This window comes from Oreochromis aureus, linkage group 16 (genome assembly GCF_013358895.1).
Source record: "Oreochromis aureus strain Israel breed Guangdong linkage group 16, ZZ_aureus, whole genome shotgun sequence".
Taxonomy (NCBI): Eukaryota; Metazoa; Chordata; class Actinopteri; order Cichliformes; family Cichlidae; genus Oreochromis; species Oreochromis aureus.
In genome coordinates, this window is record NC_052957.1 from 14,113,866 (window position 1) to 14,137,346 (window position 23,481).

The window sequence follows — 23,481 nt, forward strand, 5'->3', positions numbered from 1 at the left end:
GCCTCATTACCAACTGACCACTGCTTAAATACTACAGCTGACCATGTCCATCCCTTTGATTGCGGTGTATCCATATTCTGATGGCTGCCTCCAGCAGGATAATGCATTATGTCACAAGCTCAAATCATCTCAAACTGGTTTCTTGAATATGACACTGAGTTCACCTTAATCAAAAAGCATCCACAGTCACAAGATCTCAATCCAATGGAGCACCTTAAATGGGAAATTCACATCATTCATGTGCAGCCAAAAGATCTACAGCAGCTGTGTGATGCTATCAACTTAACATGGACCAGAAATCTTGAAAGACAAAAGGGGGTCCAACCCAGTACCTGCAAGGTGTACCTCATGAAGTGGCCAGTGAGGGTATATCTCAGGCTATTTAACTGTGAGTAATATGAAGCCTGGCTAGATAGCAGATTATATTTTCTAGTCAAATCACTTGGTGGTTTATATTGTTTACTGAGGGAGGAGCCAGTTTAACAGTGTGATGTAATAAAGTAACGCAGCCTCTCACTCTCTCATACGAGGCGTCTTGAAGGCTTCGTTGATGATGTCTGAAACATCTGGTCAGTGTGGGCTTAAACATGTTGTGTTATCTGTGTGTAACTAGCTGTAAATCTTTCTTGTTGTTGTTTTTGGACACTAGCTCTTCTAGAAATCTTTTACACAGCAAGCTTTTTTTAAAATTACACTTTCAGATATGCTACCTAAATCTGAGAGCAAGGTTCACCCACACCTAGTGACTCAGCAGTTGCAGCAAAAAACACATGGAATAAATCAACCATGGGTTTCTGCTTCGTGTAAGGTGGGTGTTTATCTGTCACAAGCTTTTATTTTTGACACAGTGTTAGGATTAAGAGAACTGGCATTCTAACTATATCATATCCATATTAAAAGTCCTGTTTTCTAAACTTCACTATAAATGGGGTAATATATATAATATATATCAAAACCAAAAGTATTCATGTAATGACTTATATTACATTAACCTATGATGAGTTTCATATATACAATATTAATGTACAAAGTGTAGCTGGCAAATAGTTCCTGTGATGAAAAGTGCTGTATAGAGTGGAGGAGAAGCCAGACATCATGAAATCAAGATACTTAATCAAAAAGTGTGAGCAAAGTAGAGTACAGTAACTGAATAACTGAATAAATGTGCTTTGTTTTCTACTATTTCATGTTATGTTAAACCTAAACTGTCTTTCATGTTTTGTTCACAAGTATAATAGTTTGGCTATGATGATAAGAATTATTTTAAAATTGTGCTAGTTCTTTTATGCCTTCATTAAGAAATCTGAGTGTAATTAACTCACTCATTAACGCATTTATGTGTTGATCCACAACCGATGCCTGACTGCTGCCTTTCCTCTACAGTAAGTATTAGGTTCGTGCAGCCTGCTCAGCAGCAACACAGCTCTGACATCACCGTTGCAATGCCGAGCACCCACAGCGGTCGCTGCAGAGCCTCCTCTCTCCTGCCACTCTGGCAGACCTCATCCTAAGCTCGATCTCATCAACACAATCCCCCCATGTTGCGCCAGGATGTCGGAAGCTGACTTGGAGTCACGGCTAGTTCATAGTCTGGCGGTTAACACAGCCATACACTCTAAACACCTTTCTCTGTCCCTTTCGTTCCAGCGCCTTGCTCTCGCCTCCTGGATCAAGGAAAACATTTGCAAGAAGGAATGTTGCTTTTTTGAAAAAGATGGAAGGTAAGCTGGGCTGCTCTGCACTATGCTGAATTGATGATGACTGACTTAGCACTGACCTTCTTGTTGTTGCTGTAATAGAGTGGTGCTGTGGGGACAGTTACGTGATAATGCAGTTTTCAGCTAAATAAAATACAGGATGCAAAACAAACTTTGAACAGTAAAAAATTTCTAAATAAATGAGCTTTTTAATTGAAACTACTGGATATCTGCAAAGCAGGGGAAGAAGATAAAAGATATTAAAGAGCTTCCAAGTCGTCTAAAGAAACAATATTTTTGTATTCATCTTTTTTTAATCAATATGTAAATTACCCATGAGTGCCCAAAATTTAGCTAACAACTGAATATAAATACAATTAAAGTATTCATGTATTTATACTTTTTAAAATCCTAAACATCAGCTTCTGTTTCTCTTCTGTTTTTGTAGAGGGGATGTGTGTAAGTGTGGCTACGCAAAAACTGATCATACAGACGAAGCCATCAAGCCAGAAGACTTCACAGGCGAGTCGTGGAACATACACAGACATGTCCGCGAAGCGCCCACTGATGCTTTTGGAGACATCAGCTTTGGTGGTTTGGGACAAAAGACAGGCAAGGTGAGCCAGTCCTTACTCTACATTATATAATGTTACTGTGTAAATGCACATCTGCAAGTCCTTATGCCATCCTTTAAATCTGTGTGTACATGTCGACTGTCAGTACGCCCGAGTGTCCACAGACACCAGCCCTGAGATCCTGTACCAGTTATTGACTGAACAATGGAAACTGTCCCCTCCCAATCTACTGATCTCAGTGACCGGAGGAGCCAAGAATTTCTATCTGAAGGCTCATCTCAAGAACATGTTCCACAGAGGGCTGATCAAAGTGGCCCAGACAACAGGTCAGCCAGAATAAGAGCAAGTGAGCGATAGATTTGTGTGTGAGAGATCATTCATTGCCCAGAAAGTAGTGTTTTTATGGATAAGTGCCACCTTCCATGCTTCTGTTCTATTCATTTTGGTAGTCAGATAGACTTCAGCTGTATGTAGTTTGCGTTTGTACTAACTGTAAAAACAGTAAAAACTTGTAATTCTAACATCCTGAATATCTCTTCTGGTTTCCTGGTAACCTTGCGGACTTGCGAAACTTTCAGGAAATGATTGCTCCTTTTTTTTGCATGCTTTTTAGGTTGTTTCCAGAAAAACATTCACATAGGAGTCCTATCTTTAAAGTCAGGACTGTAAGACTCTTAATATTGACTTTATTAATTTAGAGATGTTTTATTCTACTGGTGGATATGCTGCTTTGTACGCAGGTGCATGGATCATCACTGGTGGTACCCACACAGGTGTGATGAAGCACGTAGGGCAGGCTGTGAGGGACTACGCCATGAGTAGCTCCATGCAGAGCAAGATTGTAACTATTGGAGTGGCAACATGGGGGATAATTCATAACAGGAAAGCACTGGTGCATCCAGAGGTAGGACAAACACTTATGGTGAGATGGCATCATCATCTTAGCATTCAGTTACTGTAAATTCTTCTCATTCTACCTCCTCTTTTTCCTTTAGGGATGCTTCCCTGCCCATTATTTGATGGACACTGGGAATCAGGGTCAATTAACTACTCTTGACAGCAACCATACCCACTTCCTGCTGGTGGATGATGGAACCCACGGACATTATGGTGTAGAGATTAAATTGCGTAGCTGCCTAGAGATGTGGATCTCCAGAAAGTGTCTTGGAAATAAAGGTTAAAAATAACAGATGTAGTATCTAAAAAATCAATAAGACATCACAGATATTTATTGAAATATAATAATATATCTTTCACGCTCTTGATTAAACATTTAATCTTTAGGGACTGGTGGGACTATTCCTGTGGTGTGTGTGGTTTTGGATGGCGGACCAGGCACGCTGAATGTGAGTCAGCAGTTTTTTGGCCTCTCTCTTCCAGTGTGTGTGTGTGTGTGTGTGTGTGTGTGTGTGTGTGTGTGTGTTGTATAACTGCCCTGTGTGTCTCCTCTCAGACCATCTACAATGCTATGCTGCATGGAACACCATGCGTGATCTTGGAGGGCTCTGGGAGAATAGCAGATGTTATTGCACACGTGTCAGGACTGCCACTTATCCAAGTCACTATTGCCCTCATCCAGCAGTTGATGAAGAAGTTTTTGGTCAAGAGTATGAACAGTTCTCAGATGGCAAAATCATAGAATGGACCAAGAAGGTATGTAAATACACTGAAAACCATAAAACTACTAAACTTACTATAGACGCATTTTTGCCCAGAATGCCAGACTGACCGAGATCTTGTCAGTGATGGGGCACACATTGAACAGCTGAATAGAAACACAATACAAGTTTAATAAATATATTAGACAACCACCCAGACTTATGTTTATGCAATAGCTGCCCTAAATTAACAGTGTAAAAGCAGTGTTTTCATACATGCCTTACTTGGATGGTCATGAGTCATATTTTGTGACTGATCTAGTAGTTGACATTATCATCTCAGCTGATGTTTTCTCTGTTAGATATTGCCACAATGTATATACACCAATCAGGTATAACATTATGACCATCTGTTAAATTTTGTGTTGATCCTCCTTTTGCTGCCAAAACAACCCCGACCCATCGACCTTGACATGGACACCACTAGACTAGAAGGTGTCCTGTTGTAGCTGCACAAATAGGTTAGCAACAGAGCCTGTAAGTCCTGTTAATTGTGAGGTGGGGCATCCATGTATATAAGTTGTTTGTTCAGCAAATCCTATAGATGCTCGATTGGGGAAATTGAGCTCATTGGAGGCTAATTCAACACCTCAAACTCGTTGTTGTGCTCCTCAAACCATTCCTGGAGCATTTTTGCTTTGTGGTAGGGAGAATCATCCTGCTGAAAGAAGCCACACCCATCAGGGAATACCATTTCCATTAAAGGTTGTTCATGCTCTGCAACAGTTCTTGGGTAGGTAGTACATTTCAAGGTAATATTCACGTGGATTGCAGGACCCAAGGTTTCCCAGCAGAACATTGCACAAAGCATCACACTGCCTCTGCTGGCTTGCCTTCTTCCCATATTGCATCCTGGTGCCAGATACTCCTCCTGTAAGCAACGTACACACACTTGGCCATCCATGTGATGTAGAAGAAAACATGGTTCATGTTTCGGCTGTGGACACGGGTCAGCATGGACACCCTGAGTGGTCTGTGGCTACGCAGCCCCATACAGGATGAACTGCAATGTACTGTGTATTCTGGCACCTTTCCAGCATTTACATTTTTGAACCAGCATTTACATTTTTGCCAATTTGAGCTACAGTAGCTCATCTTTTTTTTTAACAGACCACACAAGCCAGCCCTCACTGCCCACGTGCATCAGCGATTCTTGACAGCCCTGTTACTTGCTGTTCCTTGCTTGTATCGCTTTTGATACCACTGCAGCTCAGAAATGCACTATAAGGGCTAAAGTTTAGGGGATGCCCTGACTCACTTGTCTAGCCATCACAATTTTGGTGTTTTCGCACTCGCTTAAATCTTTATGCTTGCCCATTTTTCCTGTTTCTAACATCAACTTTGAGGACAAAATGTTCACTTGCTCCCTAATAAATCCTACCCACTAACATAGTTCTTAGATCTATTCGATTCCTCTAAGGTCCTCACCCCCCTGTGTCTAAGTCTCCTCTCCCTTCATGTGTTTCATGTCTGCTTGTCTTATGTCAGATTTAGGTCTATTACATTTGCTGTTCACATTTTTCTTTGTCAGGATGACACCTTCATCTTCATAACCATGCATCTTCAGTAACATATGTTGAACAGCACAGTTTTATGATTGGATATTGTTGGATATCGAACTGTTTTCTACAGCTAATTTACAAAATATCAAAGATGAAAATATTTGCACGAAGTTTGCAGTGTGCTCACCAGAGATGTCTGAGCCAGAGCCAAAGAAACAGTGGTTCTAGTATTTAAACGTTTTTCTTTATTGAATGTGTAGATTCAGGACATCATCAGGATGCAACACCTGCTCACAGTGTTCAGAGTGAGCGGGGACTATCATGGGGATTTGGATGTGGCCATTCTTCAAGCACTACTCAAAGGTAAGAATATGGATTTGAAGCAAATCCCCGGATCCTAACCAGACAGCCTACAAGCATAACACACGCTATTAAGTATGAAGAAGGACTGGCTTAGTGCCAAACAGGCTCTTAGCAAGTATAATATTTCCAGTCAGAAAAATAAATGTGCTATCGAATGTCCCACAGTTGAAGATATTTTGATTGCATCTTTACAGAGAGACATTTAAAACAACACTTGATCTCTTTAAAAATGTGCCACGCTTCCTTTAGACTAATAACGCCTCATGATATTCTGAAAAAATACCTAAGAAACCCATTTAAACCAAGCAAAGAAATCTGAGCTAAAGTGCACTGTAACCGTAAGTGATTCCACCACACTGGACATTCACTTAATCTTTTGATCGAGATGAGTCATCATTCCAGTTTGTCTGCTTTGTCCAGACTTTCCATCACTGAGGTCCATCTGGGTAATTTAACCACATTGTCCGGGCGCCTTTCTGCCATCTCAGCTAATGTAGGTCATCCAGTGTCTTCCACTATAGTCACATGACTACAGTCCTGGTAGTACAATTGGAAATTCTCCTGTACTAATGCATTAAGAACACTATAATAGAAAAATAATTGGTTTATGTTTGATATTTGGTTTTTGGAAAACCAAACACTGTACTCAATCTTGTCAGATTGTCTTGTCTTTTGCTGTAATATAAATATTTTAAAAGATTTGCTGGGGGAAAAACATCATTCTCTGATTAAATGGTTTAAGAATTTATTAAAAAATCAATTAGATTAGTCACTGGATAAATGTAAAAACAACTTTTTACATTCAATAGTATCTAAAATTCACCGAGTAGTGGATGAGCTCTTTAGAGAGACAAGAGACAATTTACAAATAACTCGAATCACTGTAAATTCTCCTTTCAGCCTCGAGATCCAGTGAATTCCTGGGAGTCGAATGCTGGAAGAGGCAGCTGGAGCTGGCTATAAACTGGAACCGGGTGGATATAGCTGAGACTGAGATCTTCACTGAGGAGAGCCAGTGGAAGGTGGGTTTGTCTTTTAAATATAAAACCAACATCACTCTCTGATCAGTTACCCAGATAGTGGGGATTTTTTTCCCATTTCTTGCTGAACATCAGTAAGAAACATCAATTCCTCCAAATAACTTTATCCCTTCCTTCTGTCCTGCTGGCTGCAAGTAATGCTGAATTTTATTCTTCTGTAAGGCAAGGCACCTATGCCTTTAAGCCTATAAAATGTAATTCTGTTTGAATTATGTAAAAACATATTTCAAACATTTGCCAAAAAATGTTTTTATATTTCTTCTCTATCACTTTCAGTTGACACACTTTTCTTGGACTTGAAATTGAAACTGAATTCCAGTCTTTTCTCTAATATTTAACCTTCTTTGTAAAGTATATCACTCTGTTGCTAGTAAAGCTGTCCATGTTTCTGAGTGGTTACATGCATCCCTTTCGTGCAAACAAACTCATAGCTAGATTGGGAAATTCTGGGTTGCCTTATTTAGTTGATACCTACCTCTTGTGTGACTGGTTAGTCTGATTTCTGATGTTAGGGGGAAGGGAATTGAAATGAAAGAGAACAATAATGTCCTTTACAGTACAGGCTTTGTGATTGAAAAGCACTGAAATCCTGGTTTGTATTAGTAAGATAAATTTAATGAATGGGAAAACTGAAATAGGCAATTATGTGAGCCTGTCAGGGGCCAGACAGGCCACACAGGCCATTTTCACTGGAGAGGTGAAAAACTGTAAATAATTGACATACATATAGATTTAACTATAGGGAGGGTTTGCTGTGTTCAAAACTAGTTCCAAAGGTAAACCCAGCCCATATTATAAACACAGGAAACCTTCTTGCCACCAGAGTAACACCATAAAGTCAGCTGATTCAGCAGCAGCATGCATCGTATTATAAAAGCTTTTCTATTCATTTTATTGTCTCCATGTTGAACTTTGCCATCACACCATCCTTTGTTTCTAAAACAATGATACTAGACAAAAAACAACAAAGATTCTGATGATGTTGTTCTTTTTCCTGCTTCTAGTCCAGTGACCTCCACTGGGCCATGTTCTCAGCCCTGGCTGGCAACAAGCCTCAGTTTGTGAGTCTGTTGCTGGAAAATGGTGTGAGTCTGAGGGATTTCCTGCAGGAGGAGGAAACTCTGTGTGAGCTCTACAAACAGCTGCCCAGCTGCTTCTTTCTGCGCAAGCTGGCTAAGCGGATCCACAGTGCTCGATGCAGTGGGAGGCAAGCTTTCGGCATCAGAACTCGAGCTAGCAGGGAGCAAGGCGAAAAGATCTCCTTAACTTATGTCTCTGATGAGGTGCGCCACTTGCTGGGCAAGTTCACCCAGCCCCTCTATCCTCCCTCCACCACCACAGACCAGTTCAACATGTCCATGGATGAAACGTCACTGTCAGTGAGTTAGTTCATCCAGTTTTTTTTGTTTGAAACACTGAATCTGTCTTTTTGCCAATTAATCATGTGTTGTATCTTACCCAATTTTATTTTTTATAATTTGAGAACGCTTATGTTATGGAAATAGATATTAGTAGGAGTAAAATATTCAGTAAATATATGAAGTATTTAGACTGAATATGCTGTTTTTAGGGTATCATTTTATCAGAAATCCTGGCATTGTGAACATTAATCATATAATAATAACAGACTCCTTCACTTTTTTTTTTAGCCGTCTAAAAGTCAGACAAGTTCCCAAGCTCAGCTCCGGGAGGACAGTCCTGAAACACAGAGGGACCCGGGCACAGACCTTTTCCTTTGGGCTGTCATCCAGAATAACAAGGAACTGGCTGAAATTGCCTGGGAGCAGGTGATAAAAGCACTTCTGGAAACTTCAACCACAGCTGCTTGCGTGGCGTGTTTATGACCTCACATCTTTCTGTATCTGTGTACTAACAGTGTAGGGATTGTATGTCTGCTGCTCTGGCTGCCAGTAAGATCCTGAAGAAAATGGCACGAGAAGGAAGCGATGCAGATGATGCAGAAGAAATGCGAGAACTCGCCAATCACTATGAGAAACATGCCATTGGTAGAACACATATCATAACATGGCTGAATTGACCGTGATTGTTACGGGGCTTGAATTTATCCTCAGGCTGTGTATATGTGTGTCCCAGGTGTCTTCACCGAGTGCCACAACAGTGACGAGTCGCGCGCTAAGAAACTGCTGGTTCGCATGTCACACTTGTGGGGCAGAACGACATGCCTGCGGCTGGCACTCGAGGCAGATGACAAAAACTTCATAGCTCAGTCTGGTGTTCAGGTAGAGGAAAATTTAGATTTTTTCCAGAGGGGATTGCCAGTGTGTTACACATCACAATGTTGAGTAGAGCAATTGAAGTTACAAAAGTTAAGAAATCGCTCAATTTAATTTCAAAATTTTTCTTGGTGCTGCATTGCAATTCAGTCTGTGTAAACGTGTCTTTCAGGCTCTGCTGACTCAGATCTGGTGTGGTAAGCTTTCAGTAGAGAACCCTGTGTGGAAAGTGCTGATCTGCATGGTGTTTTTCCCTCTTATGTACACTGGCTTTCTGTGTTTCAGGTGAGACCTGTCAGCCAGCTAAGGGGCTTGTATAATGCTACTGTGTTTATTTGTGTTTTTATTAACACTGGCAAACAGAATGGAGCAAAATAGAGATAAGATAAACAAATTCTTCCCAAGTAAAGAAAGGAAGCATAGCATATGTAAATGACTACTAGGGAGTTGGATGGGCTGGCTTTAGACCACACACAAAAAGGCTTTTCTGCCTAATAATGGATAATGCCATGCTACTGTACAGATGTGTGTGAAGTAGGTTAGAGCAAGTGGTAAGGAAAGTGATAAATAGACAGCATCAACGCAACACTGGTCACATTTCTTTTAAGCGTATTTTTTTTCCTGGCATCTCCATTCTACCATCTTAAAACAACCCCGAAGAAAATAAACATTACTATACAAAAGGAAAAACCCTTCATTTGGTTGTACCCAATGATGCAATCAATGACCTCATGACCTTATATAAAAAGGAAGTGCCAGTTCGGCCCCTCCCACACACCTGTTTTGGCTGTATGACCAGAACAAAGGGACAAACAAAGGTAATTATAACCAAAGCAAGAAAAAAAATTCAAATCACCTGATGGTTAAGTAGTATTTGCTTTAAAAGCATATGCATGGATGTAAACTGTGACATAATGCTACCACAAACAAACCCAGGAGAGTATGTAGAGCAAAGTTACACCAGCAATGTCTAAACTAAAGCATTATGGCCAACTGTAAAATAACATGGGATAAATCAATATGTTTAAGGGACAAGTGGTAAATAAGTTCAAGCCTACCACTTTGTCACAATACATAAATAGTAAAAGTTTTACTTTAACTTAATTTTAAACATACACAAATACATAAATATACAGCAAGCCACTAAAGTAATGTCCAGGCACAGACAACTCTCACTTCATTTGACAGAAACTGACTAAATATACAGTATAACTCATATCTATAACTGTGTCATCAGAAATGACTCCTGATTCATCTTTCATACACCATGGAATTGCTGCCATGTGTAGATTTTTAAAGCAAATTAAAAGGACAAAGGAGGGGAAATGCAGATAAAGCTTTCATCAATGCATTCAGGGGAAAAATGAAGTCACTTTCCAAGATTTAGATCTGTATTTTGCTGGAAGTTTCACTGACAGTCATTAGTTATATGGCCAAACAATAGTTAACATCCAAAAACCCATAGGAGGAAAATCTGACAACAACACCATGGATGCTAAACAGAAGTTCGCTGTAATCACTGAGAGAAACATGTAAAAGTTTATACAGTGTAGAGTTTACTAATTAATTACTTCCTGAGAAATCTTACTTCTCACGTACTTGTAGTTTAATCTAATTGTTAACGTCTCAATTGATGCCAAATACCGGTAAATTGTTGTGTCCTAAACGTTATGCCTAACCTCCTTTTTAAGCCTTTTATTGTTACTTATTTTTTTAAATCACGGATACAAGTGGCAGAAATTAGCTTTCTTCTTTAGAAATAGGTTGAGGAGTCATTCAGGATGTACTCAGAGTAGAGCCGCTACTCCTCAATGTCCAAAGGAGTCAGTTGAGGCGGTCGCATCCCGGGCATGTCCTACTCTGAGGAGGCCCTGGGTAGACCTTGGACACACTCGGTTGGCCACTGTGTTCCCCTGGATAACCTGGAGGAGATGGCTTGAGGAGAGGGAGGTGTAGACTTCTCTGCTTAGGCCCCCCGTGACCCAAAGGAAGAAATGGATGGATTATTTATTGTTTTAGATTTTAACTTTCATTGAGATAGTTTTTATGAATTGTAAAGCAATGCGTATTGTTTATAACGAACAGCGCTGCACAATATTCATAATGCGAGGTGCCACACATTTAAACTACGATTCATTATTGACGAATGTGATTAATGGTTTCAAATGCCTTTGTTTGGAGGGTTTTTGACATTGTTAATTAAACAATACCCCAATTTAACTTAATTTCTGCTTGTATTCTTTTTAATAATAATACCTGATTGAGTTTCAGCTTTGGTCAAAAGTGTAACTTTTCCACAGACATGATGAAATCATCCAGAGAGAAACTGCGAAAGACGAGGAGATGAAGAGAGTGGAGACCCTGACAGGAAGCACACTTAGAAGAAATGGTTATGGCCCGTATGTACACACTTGGTCCTTAATGCAGATATCAACCCTCATCACTGCATGACCTTAAATGTCACTTGAAGTTGAATAAACAGTGGATACATGAAAACATGGCATTGTCTCTCTAACTGCAGTGATCTTTCTGTCCACAGCTTGAAGCCCATGAAGCCTCTCGGCTGCTGGTCCAGGCTGATGTACCTGTACACCTCCCCACAGGTTAAATTTTACTGGAACATTGTATTTTATTTCGCCTTCCTCTTCCTGTTTGCTGTGGTGCTGATGATCGATTTCCAGAGCACGCCCTCTGCTGGCGAGCTGCTGCTCTACATCTGGCTGCTCTCGGTGGTGTGTGAGGAGGTCAGACAGGTGAGAAACTGTGGCTCAGACCCACAAATGATACAAAACAACGAACAAATAGTCTTTTTTGTTCTTTGTGTGACTGTACTGTGATGTAGAGAGACAGTCTTTGAATTTTTCAACACAAACAGTGGCCCCATTCACCTTTAGAGGCTCAAATGTTTAAAAGGTCAGCGGTAAGAAAAGGTGAGTGCCCTTCTTCTTTTAGAGGAGGGAGCAGTGTAACAGAGCAAGTCAACAGAGAATAGAAAACCTTTGTAGTTGTAACAAATGCAGCAAAAAAGAATGCATTTAAAGTAGGACAGGCATGTGCCTGAAAAGGAAGCATTACTCAAATAAATAAATAAATATAAAATTACATCAGGGTAATCTTTGGGGTAGTATGAATGACATTGTTTCACCAGTGAGAGTAATTATTGCACCAGAATGAATATAATTATCTCTGAAAGTAATTACCTTTGGTAGGCATTTCCCTAAAAGGCAGTCATTATATAGCCAGTAAACAGACATTTACTCCTGGTTGAAATTCACTGTGTAAATGGCCCTGGGAACAAACTGTCTTTGAGTCCTTAAAATGCTCTGAAGGTCCTGCTCCATCCAGAGGGTAGCAGGTCAAACAGGTGGCATCCTGGATGTGAGGAATTTTAGCAAGTCTGCAGCCCTAAGAGGTGACAGGAGCTGGCGTGGGAGGATAAACAGCAGTCGATGGGTTTCTGTGCTGTGTTGATGACCCACTGTAGAGCTCTGTGATCTGTTACTCAGAGATACGATATGCCATTAAGCTCTAAGCAGAGGAGCTTAAAAGGCGAGGCCTGCAGTTTATAGTCTCCAGCAGTTGTAGTCGCTGTTGTACCTTCTTAATAACCCACATGGTGCTGGCAGGAAAGGTCTTCAGAGGATTTCTGGGTGTGACCCATTTTAACACGGTTCCCCTTGATGTAGAGAGGGCAGTCAATTTGTTTACCTACCTAAATCCTGTCCCTGAGAAACTCCCTTTTTCTGTCATTTTTTTTCTTCATTTTCATTTCAAAGCCTTCTTTATCCTTTAACGATTTATTTATTGATTAGAAAGTAATCAAAATAATTTAAATGATAGGTGATTGTATGTTGAATGCTAAGTAATATAAAATCCTTTTATGTCTAATTCTCTTTTCTCTTTCAGCTCTTTCATGATCCAGATGGTTTTGGGTTTCGTAAGAAAGCCAAGATGTACATCAGTGAGTTTTGGAATATTTTAGATGTCCTCTCCATCATCCTGTTCCTTATCGGCCTTGCATTTAGGTGAGTTTTTGCTCTCTAAGACAGTCTGTGGAAATCAATCCACCCACTGCATTATCTATGAATCACCAAGCTTTTCCTACTTCAGGCTGACAACCGAGCTGTTTTATCTGGGTAAAATCATCCTCTGCATCGATTTTGTGGTCTTCTGCCTCCGTCTCATGGCCATCTTCACTATCAGCCGAACCCTCGGACCCAAAATCATCATAGTCAGAAAGATGGTGAGGGGTTTACAGAACAAATACAAAGCATGCTGACCTGAGGTTTCATGGCTACGCCAAAAGAAAACCTCATGCCTGATACAATAAGAGGCTTCTACCTCACCGAGCCTCCATCATAGATGAAATGTAGTCTTTGTGTTTAATAAAAGGTGTTTTGAACACTTGGATCATTTTGTTACCACACTTATTTCAGTCAGTCAGACCTCAACTTTGTGTTCAGCTACACTTTATTTACTCCCTAAGCATACATGAGATGTCACGGTTTGCAGCTGTGTTTCTAAATGTGTCAATTTCTGAGTGTTTCTTGCTTGTGATTGGTGCCTTTCTATCCTCCAGATGATGGACATGTTCTTCTTCATGTTCCTCCTGAGTATCTGGGTGGTGGCTTATGGCGTCGCCAAACAAGGCATCCTCATCCACAATGAAAATCGTCTGGATTGGATCATCCGTGGGGTGGTTTACGAGCCATACCTCATCATATTTGGCCAGTTTCCCAAAAATATTGACAGTGAGTGGATTTTGAGAATCGTATACTTTAAAAAATAATACTTTTTTTGTTTTAGCTGTAATAATTTGTTTCAGTATTTTGTTACACACATTTATTCTCTTCAAAGGCTTCAACTTTGCTCATCACTAATGAAGATGTCATTTTTCTTCCTGCAGACACTGAGTTTGACATGAACTCTTGCAGCGTGAATGCTACAGATCCCCTGAAGCCCAAATGTCCCGTGTTGAACGAAAACCAGAGCCCCGTCTTTCCTGAATGGCTCACCATCATCATGCTTTGTGTTTACTTGCTCTTTGCCAACATACTGCTGCTCAACCTCTTAATAGCAATTTTCAAGTGAGTCCTCCTTGTCATCAAAGTGTATGAGCTTTTCTGTCATTTCACTGTTTTAATGATGATGATGAGCACTCGCCCTTTTTTTAAACTTTCTTATGTTTCATGTTATCGTCCTGCACAGCTTTACATTTGAGGAAGTCCAGGACAACACAGACAAAATATGGAAGTTTCAAAGATACGAGTTAATTAAGGAGTACCACAGTCGACCTGCTGCCCCTCCTCCTTTCATCATCCTCAGTCATATCTACCTCTTCATCAGAAGCATGGTGCTGCGGAGGCCCGCCAAAATATACAAAGAGTTCAGTAAGTGCTGAAGTGTTTATTCCCACCTTTGCAGACTTTTTGTGTAATTAAAAATGCTTCATTATTTATGTACATGGCTACAGACCACCCACATACACATCTTCATCTCAACCCAAAGGTTGAGAAGAAGAGAACCTGTAGGCGTTCATGTGCCATCGAGGCAAATTTATATTTGTACCTGCAACTTCAGACTCAAAGTATGGAGGATCGCACCTATGTATAATGAAAATACTATTGTCCGCAATAACTAAAGAAGAAATTTACTTAGCAATTAAAAGACTAAAGGGAGGGAAAATGGCAGGGCCAGATGGGTTCGGCCCAGAATGGTATAAAATAATGCAGGATCATTTGATTCCCACCATGATAAAGACATTTAATTGGGTAATGGAAAAGAAAACTATCCCTCGTTCATGGAGGAAAGCAATAATTTCTATTATACCAAAAGAAGGAAAAGACAAATTAGAATGTAGTAACTATCGCCCAATCAGTGTATTGAATATTGACTATAAGTTGTTTACATCTATTATTTCTAAAAGACTAGAAATGATATTACCTATACATAATGACCAAACGGGTTTCATTAAACAGAGACAGGCCCAGGACAACATCAGAAAGGTTTTGCACATATTGAGGCAAGTTGATAAGCAAAAATTAGAGACCCTAGTGTTAAGTTTAGACGCCGAGAAGGCATTCGACTCAGTGAGATGGTCTTTTTTATACAAAGTGCTTGAGAAGTTTAATTTTGATAAATCTATAATTGATATTATTTCAGGGCTATACAACAAATCAACAGCTAGAATCAAAATCAATGGGGACCTCACCGAATCATTTATATTGGAGCGAGGGACACGACAGGGTTGCTGCATTTCACCGCTGCTTTTTGCTCTGTTCATAGAACCATTAAGTCAGTGGATCAGGCAGAGACAGGATATAACAGGAGTAAGAACGCCAGGAGGGGAACAGAAATTAGCATTATTTGCATTACATAAACCTATCCCTCACAGGCACTCCCCCAAATCATGGAAGCACTATCACAATATGGTTCTTTATCGGGATATAAGGTCAATGTAAATAAAACGCAGGTATTAACTTTAAACTATGAACCACCAGTCGAAATTAATAATTGTTATAAATGGAAATGGGATGCAGTTAGCATGAGGTATTTAGGGGTGGAAATACATCGTGACTTCACCAAAATGTTCAATGCCAACTATGCCCCTCTAAATGAATCTATAAAATCAGATATACAAAGATGGAACTCTATTCCATTTCTGGACCTACACTCCAGGATTGAATCAATCAGATTAAATATTCTCCCCTGACTGCTATATTTGTTTCAGTCTTTACCGATTGCTATACCACAAAAACAGTTTGAGGCATGGGATAGAATATTGTCAAAATATATCTGGAACGGGAAAAAGCTAGAGTTAAATATAAAACGCCCAATTAAAGAAAGAAAAGGGAGGTCGTGGGCTTCCCTGTCTGCGAGAATATTACTGTGCAGCTCAACTAAGACCACTGATTTGTCTCTGTTGTCCAGACTACACCGCCGGATGGAAAGATGTTGAAGGAACAATAGTAAAAGGAATACCAGTTTCAGCGTTAATATCGGACATAAAATTGCAGAATAAAATATATATGGCAGATAAACCTATACTACAAATAATGATATCTGCTTGGAAAGAAGTAATAAAAATTGGTGGTTTGGAAAATGCCTCTAAAGTTTTAAGATGGTGTGCATATGATTCAGATTTTACTCCAAATCAATATGATATTAGATTCAAAACTGGATTACAAAGGGTATAACTAATTATTATTCATTTGTCCATAAGGGAGCATTTCAAAGCTTTGAATCTTTAAGGAGTAAACATGACTTGGGGCCAGATGATTTTTTTAGATACCTACAGATCAGAAATTACTTTAATCAAAACTTAAAAGTGAACCTAAACGAATTACAATTTGTAGAAACATTCTTATTACTAACCAAATCTGGAGCGCAAAGTAAAATTATTTCCAAATTATATAACAGCATCCTACGGTGTAAAAATGACAGCACTCTGTATATTAAAGCGAAGTGGGAAAAGGAGGGTAATTTGTCAATTACAGAGAAGTGTTGGGCTCACACATGCAAGATACAATGGGCTACCACTGGGTCTGATGTTTGGATTGGATCTAATTTTGCTGGAAAAGCATTATGAGATTTTTCATTACCCCTGCTCAACAAAGATTTCGAGGAATTGGTGATAAATGTTGGAGATGTGGTGGAGACGGAGCCAACCATTTCCACATCTTTTGGGACTGTAAAGTTATCCGCCAGTATTGGTCTCTAATCCATGATCATTTACAAAATGTTTTTTCTTTTGTTTTTCCTTCAACTTTTGAGACCATTTTTTTGTGCAATGTACCAGTGGATACACTAAATTCCAACGACAGAAGACTCCTGTATATCCTACTGGTCATGAAGTAAAAGCCTCTTACGAGAAGATGGCTAAAACCTGAACCACCAACGATGGAAGACTGGATACATTCTGTACAAGAGATCTATACGATGGAAAAAGTGTCATTTTCTCTTAAACTTCAGAGGGATACCTTCTACGGAATATGGTCTAAATGGACAGACTATGTTAAGCATATGAGGTGTGATTTTGTATAAGATGTTACAACCCTGAGTATTATGTAACCTACCTGCCCTGCTGCCCTCCAACCCTAGTCCCCCCCCCCTTTTTTTTCCTCTCTCTTTTTTTTCTTTTTTTCCTTCTTCTTTATTTTTTTTTAATTATAACTTAAAAATGTAACAGCAAAGAAAGTGTAAAAAGGCATACAATTGTTTTGTTCAACTGCTGTCCCAATAAAACAGATAATAATAATAATAATAAAAAGAAAATGCTAAGGAAAGAGATAGCATCTCTTTAAAAACGTCATCCTCTTCCTCATCACCTCAAGCTTCATCTCCTGAACTGAAGCCAGTGCTCTAGCACACAAAAACATGCATAACCTTGTTTATTTATATCCAATATATCAGCAGATTAGCCATGCAACCCTCGCATCTCTGGACAGCAGACAGTGAGTCGGCTAAACAACAGCTGCTTTTAATCTGGCATCACTCCATCTAATGTTAGGCTCAAGTATCCTAAAGATCCCACTTTCCCTCTGATGGACAGTTTGACCATATTCTCACATTGTGTGACAGCTGATTTGCTAAGTGTCCAAGTCCAATACCACCTTATCTAGAATTATGCACCTAAATTGGGAGAGTTTAGAAAACAGCAGTTGACTGCAATCTACTGACATCTAGTGGTGATGTTTAACACACTCTAACTAAAACAATGAATTAACAAGATTAAAAGATCTAATATTGTATTTTCTGTCACATAAAACTGTTTCTTCAGTGACTAGTGGAGTGAGTATGGCTCCAAAAGCAGGTCAGTCATGTGAGCAAAAACAGATCACATGACTGAAATCCCACATTTAGGTCACATCAAAACAAGTATCTCAAATGCAGGTGAAGGCTTCCGTTTTCAAAACTAAATCTAAACACAATTTTCAGAGCTTTTAGCCACAGGTCATGGTGTTCGTCAGCAGGTGAAGTTTGCCCAGTTGCCATTGAGATGGATCAGTTTATCCCCATAATACTGTAACCAGAGTATGACCCTTTATTTATCTCATTAATGCAGATGATCTCCTCTGTCTCTGCTCATGGTCGACATATTTTTACCTGTTTTTGGTGCTGTTGAGAACGTGCCAGTGAAGACCCTGAAATTTTAATGTATTCAAAGGTCATCTGCAGACACTGACAGTGCTTTAAACAACAACCTAATTTGTGTTTTAAAAAGATTATTATAACTATAAAATACAGAAAAACCCCACACTGAACATGAATGGAAAGGAAAAGGTCGCTGAGCAGCTCGTATTTGCTCTGTTTAACTCACTCCCAGTTTATCTGTTGTGCAGAGTTTTCTGTCCGCGTGGATGTGCAGAATTAGGTTATGCAGTGATTCAAAGCATGTGATGCTGTTTTTCAGAGAATGAGCTCAACCCGACAGAGGATGAGGAGCTGCTGACCTGGGAGTCTTTGATGAAAGACAGATACTTGGTGTCTGCACGGCAGGAGCAGAGCCAGAGCACGGAGAGACGCATCCTGGACACAGCCCAGAAGTAATCTCACAGTAATGTAGCCGAAAGTCGCTGTATGTGTGCTGTCTATGCATCATCACACCAGTTTCCATAAAAAGGAGGGAGCAGTCCAGCCAAAATGTGATTGCACGTTCTTTTTTTAAATGAGCGATTAGAGACCAAAGGACCACTTTGCATGCATAATCACCTTATGTATCACACACAGTTGGATAGATTTGGGGTAATTTGAGATATTTTCTGTCCAAGGACTTGGATGTAGCTGCTTCACCAAACAATATTTACATAAAAATAATTGAAATCCCTCTGTGTTATTAAAAAAAGGTAATATAATAATTTCCTGTTTGTTTTATTGTAAAGACTTTGATGATTTTTTCAAGTAATTTTCAAATTGACACTTGTTTCTTCAGAGTTACCATCATAACTGATCTGCTGGAGAGAAATGGGGAAACGAGTGCTGCTGCCATGCTGAAAAGACTGGCTCAACTTGAAGAGCAGGTTGTGGCCTGATTTCTTCTGGTTGGCACTAATGTTGCACCTGTGTCTGTAGTATGTCACAATATGCTAATGGAGGGTGACCTGAGGCACTAAAGACACGGCACGCTTTTTGTGCCACGCCCTTGTGTGCTTTTTGACTTTTATTTCCAGATGACTTCTGTAAGGAATCTGTTGTCATTATTATCTGAGTCAGGGGTGTAAATTTTAGACTTTGAACTGCATTTTTTATACATTTTATGGCTTTTCCTACTGATAAACACCTCCCCCATTTCCATTCATACTACACCAAAGTCATAAAGTAGCAAATAAGCAATTAAGTGGCATAAGATTCCTGTTTTCTTCACTATCTAATGCAAAAATGTGTACTTTTTACATTGGGTTCACAGTTAAACAAAAAAATCTCTATCTCGGGGATTAAACGTGTAGTTACACTTTACACTGACAGAAAGAGGAGTTTCACTGCTCTGACCCACTTAAGATCAAAGTTAGCTATACGTGTAAAATTACTTTGACGTCCTTAATCTAAGCAGTTAACAGAAGTAGTTGATCCACTTTCCTTTGTCTCATCAGGTCAGCCAGTCAACTAAAGCCCTGCAGTGGATTATGGATAGTCTGAAATCTCAGGGTCTGCCCTCAAAAGACACACAGTCACAGAGTCAGTACCAAATTTAATTCACTATTTACATGTCACAGTTTTATGTTTGATAAATATTTTAAATCTCCTGCTGTTTGCACACATTTTTGCGGTTACCTGCAGCTCCAGCTGTCGTAGATGAGACCCCAGATTCTTTCAGGAATACGTCGGAGAAAGGAAGCGGTTTCCATGTGAAATCCCGTCAGTTTTCCTACCCGAACAGCAAACTCACACGCTTCCCTGTGCCTGAGGAGAAGGTGCCCTGGGAGGTACTTAATATATATTTATATATTATTAAATATTATTTATGTCCACCACAAAGTCATCAGCTGCCTCTCCTCAGAAAGTCACTGCACTGATAAATTGTCCAATAATTCGGGTGGTTTTTATGTCCTTTTTTTCCAGGTCAGTTTCAGCTCATACAAACCAACTAATTATACCTCTGACGACAGCGAAGGCCATGTGGATGGGTGTGTGAAGCCATACTTTCCTGTTTTCGCTAGCTTTTTATTTGAGGACAGCGTAGAGTCTGTTTTTCACATGTCTAGAAAGCAACACTCTTCCAGTATGTTATAAGTAATCATTGAAAGGGATTATTTTGCGTGAGTATACACATTGTGTTTTTAACCTGCATATTATACCCATAAAAACATTAATTAGCAGGTAATGAATGGGCCTTGGTGACAAGTGAATTACCAGTTTTCAGGTCGAATCTATTTGAACATAGTAAATAAGCTTTCTGGCCTAACTTTGACTTTATTGTGTAATTACAAGACCGCCTCCTCCAATCTCTGTACGCTCTTCATCTATTGTTTCTCCCTGCAGATCAGAACCAGAAGCCTTAGCTAATTACAGGTATGACACAAGAACAGATATAGAACCTATTCAGTATTACTTATAGTAACCTCAAAAGCATGTCTTGATGTCTAATAAGGATCTTGTCATCTCAGAAACCCAGGGGGGAGGACAGGCATCAGTGGGCGTGGGGCACTGAGCCGCCTGGGTCCAAACCTCAGTGTAGAACTTGTGATTACACGGTAGGTCATCGCATGTCCCTGCAGAGGTTTTAAAAAGGTTGTTTTGCACAGAAATATCTGAGACTTTCCACTGATTTTTAGCTGGCGAGACAGCGAGAAGTCAGTTCTGGAGTACCTGGCAGTTTGTGACGAGAGTCGAGGAACTTTATCTTTACCTGGAGTGAGTTCCAGTCTTTGTCCATTTAATGTGGTTTATACGGTTTTTTTTGCACTCTTCAATCACACTGTGGCTTTAAAACCTTCAGGGCCCTGTTGAGTCTGCTGATAAACTGCCACCAACTCTTAAAAAAACGATGGGAAAAAAGCTGTATGAAACGATCGAGGCAAAACTGTCAGAGGGAACAAAGGTAAGTCTGTGCAGCACTTTGGTGGTAAAGCTTTAAAGCAGCTGCAGGAGCAATGAAAACAAAGAACAGCTGTAAAGCACGACAGCTTTAGATAGAAGAACATGTCAACAGCTGTCACTGATAGCATTTTGAGAGAGCAGGAAGAACAGGCCCTCTGTTTGTGTTTGATGTAAACACTGGTTAGTAAATTTAGTGATACAATAGAAAGCAATTGACTAAATATTACATTAAAAAATAACAAATGTAAACATCAAAGACAAATGACTTATTTCCTGAGCTGAGAAACGTTTGAGCACAGCACAAACCAGATGTGGTGACCAGAGACCTCTCACCTTACTACATGGGTCAGGAATAAGGATTATGCTGAGGCCAACGATTCTGAGACTTCATCTGGTTTGTCCCACTTCAGAAGAGGGAGAAACCAGTCATTACCAATAAATATTAAAGAGAATCATTCAAGAGAGAAGGGGAGCATCCTGCCAGGGCTGAAACTGTACATTAATATGATATCGATGAATTTGTTGATGGACGTGGTTGTTTGGTTTTAGGTGTTTGAGGGTTATGTGGATGACTACAGGAACACGGATAACGCCTGGGTGGAAATGACTGTCCTAAACATTCACCTGAACAGAAAAAGCCAGGTGATGGTGGACATCAACAACACGGTAACATCGAGTGTTTTACAGCGTGAAGAATAAATTGGCTGGCTGACTGTTTTATATTTCCTCCTTTCTGCATTTACATGTAATTATCTGTTGTTTTTCAGGTGCTGAGCAGTAACGGTGCTCTTCAGTGGCAGGAGGTGAGCAGCAAAGCCAGACTTAGCTCAAACCAAAGAGAGTCGCTGCGGCTGGCTGCTGCGCTGCACAACAGGAAGTTCTGACATTCACGACGCTGCGGCTGTAAATGTGCCTCTACATCTCCCCGTCACTGCTGCCTTTTCTTCAAATATGTAGATTAATTGTGTTGCACTGAAAGCCATAATGTACATTCTGCTGCTGCTGACTATGAAATGAATGTTGAACCTACACTGTTAACTGCTGCTCACTAAAAACAATCAAATATTAACATTCAGAGAAGAGTGGCTACTCCTCCACACTGATAGGAGCCAGCTGAGGTGGTATGGGTGGTCTAGGTGAGGTGTTTCAGGCATGTCCTACTGGGAGGAGGCCCTGGACAGATCCAGGAAAAGATCGCTACTTAAAATCAGCTGGATGAGCTGGGCGTCTCTGCTAAACCCCCTGCGACCTGAACCTGGATAAGAAATTGGAGGAATAATTAAAGGGGACTAATTATGTTAATTTCCAGCTCTCTATATTTTTTTAAATTTCAATTCTACTAGAGTAGCTTTGCATGATTCACAGCTCAAAATAATCCTTATTTATCTTTTCCTGACTATGCAGCACTTTAGATTATCCTCTTTCTGTGCTCATACTATATTGGGGATATGCACTCAGTGATGACATGCAGAGCCAAGAATATTATAAAAACAAGCACTCATATCACAGGGATTACTTGAACATATAGTGGCCTCATTATTAGAAACTTCAGTGATGTGTGATATGAGCCATTGTTACAGTATATGTGTGACAGAAAAAGTGGAACAGATCTCTTTTAAGTGATCAGAGTTCACTAATGGCGCACAGGGTACTTTAACTTACAGTTGTCTAATAGTATGTAGCAGTTATAGAGCTTATTCTTTTATAACACACAAGACAATCATCAGTAATAATAATAATCATGTTACAACTTGGTGATATTAAATAATAATCTACATTTTTTTTAAACGGCCTTAATGCACCTTTATTTAATTTGGATATATTTTACTCGATTAAATTTTTTTTATTCACTTGTATTGAAGCAGTTTGACTTTGTGGCACTGCTGCTTGCTTTCTCGCCGCTATCATAATCTCCGTTTCCCTGAGTTTGTTTGCGTGTTGCACTCTCTCCCCTCATGTTTAAAAACAGAGAAGCTTGTGAAACACTTTTGTTTTTGACTGCCCTGAGCTCAGCTTTTGTCCACCTGCCAAGCATGCAGCGCTGCGCTAGTTTCGGAGCAGCCTCCGCGGGCTCTCATTGGTGCAGCCAGAGGTGGCCAGACTACGCAGTATCGGTTTCACTCCCTCCCCCAGCTGCTTCCCCCGCACCTAATCGATCACCTGTCCCGGCACGAAACGATCACAAATCATCCCGATTGAGTCTGTGTGTGCTTGAAAGAGCAGTAAATTCTAAACCGTGTGGATTTGTTGTGACTTTATGACCTGAAAGTTGAACTGTGTGCGCCGAGCAGGCACCACAGTCCCGACCTCCTCCCTCCCTGCCTTTCAGTTGTTATTATTTGTATCTCCACCTCCCGGCAGCGCACGGACGCTATT

The 23,481-nt window shown here is 40.0% G+C and overlaps 1 protein-coding gene across 1 annotated transcript; it reads left to right on the forward strand.

Moving 5' to 3' along the window:
• The first annotated feature begins 540 nt into the window (after positions 1-540).
• trpm2 (transient receptor potential cation channel, subfamily M, member 2) lies at positions 541-23,481 on the forward strand. The gene is given in 35 exon segments (XM_039599717.1): positions 541-569; positions 702-808; positions 1,648-1,721; positions 2,146-2,314; positions 2,418-2,598; positions 3,013-3,176; positions 3,268-3,448; positions 3,557-3,618; positions 3,726-3,860; positions 3,863-3,925; positions 5,693-5,795; positions 6,696-6,817; positions 7,840-8,214; positions 8,485-8,622; positions 8,712-8,841; positions 8,930-9,075; positions 9,242-9,354; positions 11,370-11,468; positions 11,609-11,822; positions 12,976-13,094; positions 13,180-13,312; positions 13,649-13,820; positions 13,976-14,156; positions 14,278-14,459; positions 18,482-18,614; positions 19,001-19,088; positions 19,659-19,743; positions 19,846-19,991; positions 20,128-20,192; positions 20,548-20,577; positions 20,673-20,759; positions 20,841-20,919; positions 21,005-21,106; positions 21,655-21,771; positions 21,873-23,481. Coding segments are annotated over 35 exon segments (4,431 nt in total). The 5' UTR covers positions 541-550; the 3' UTR covers positions 21,990-23,481.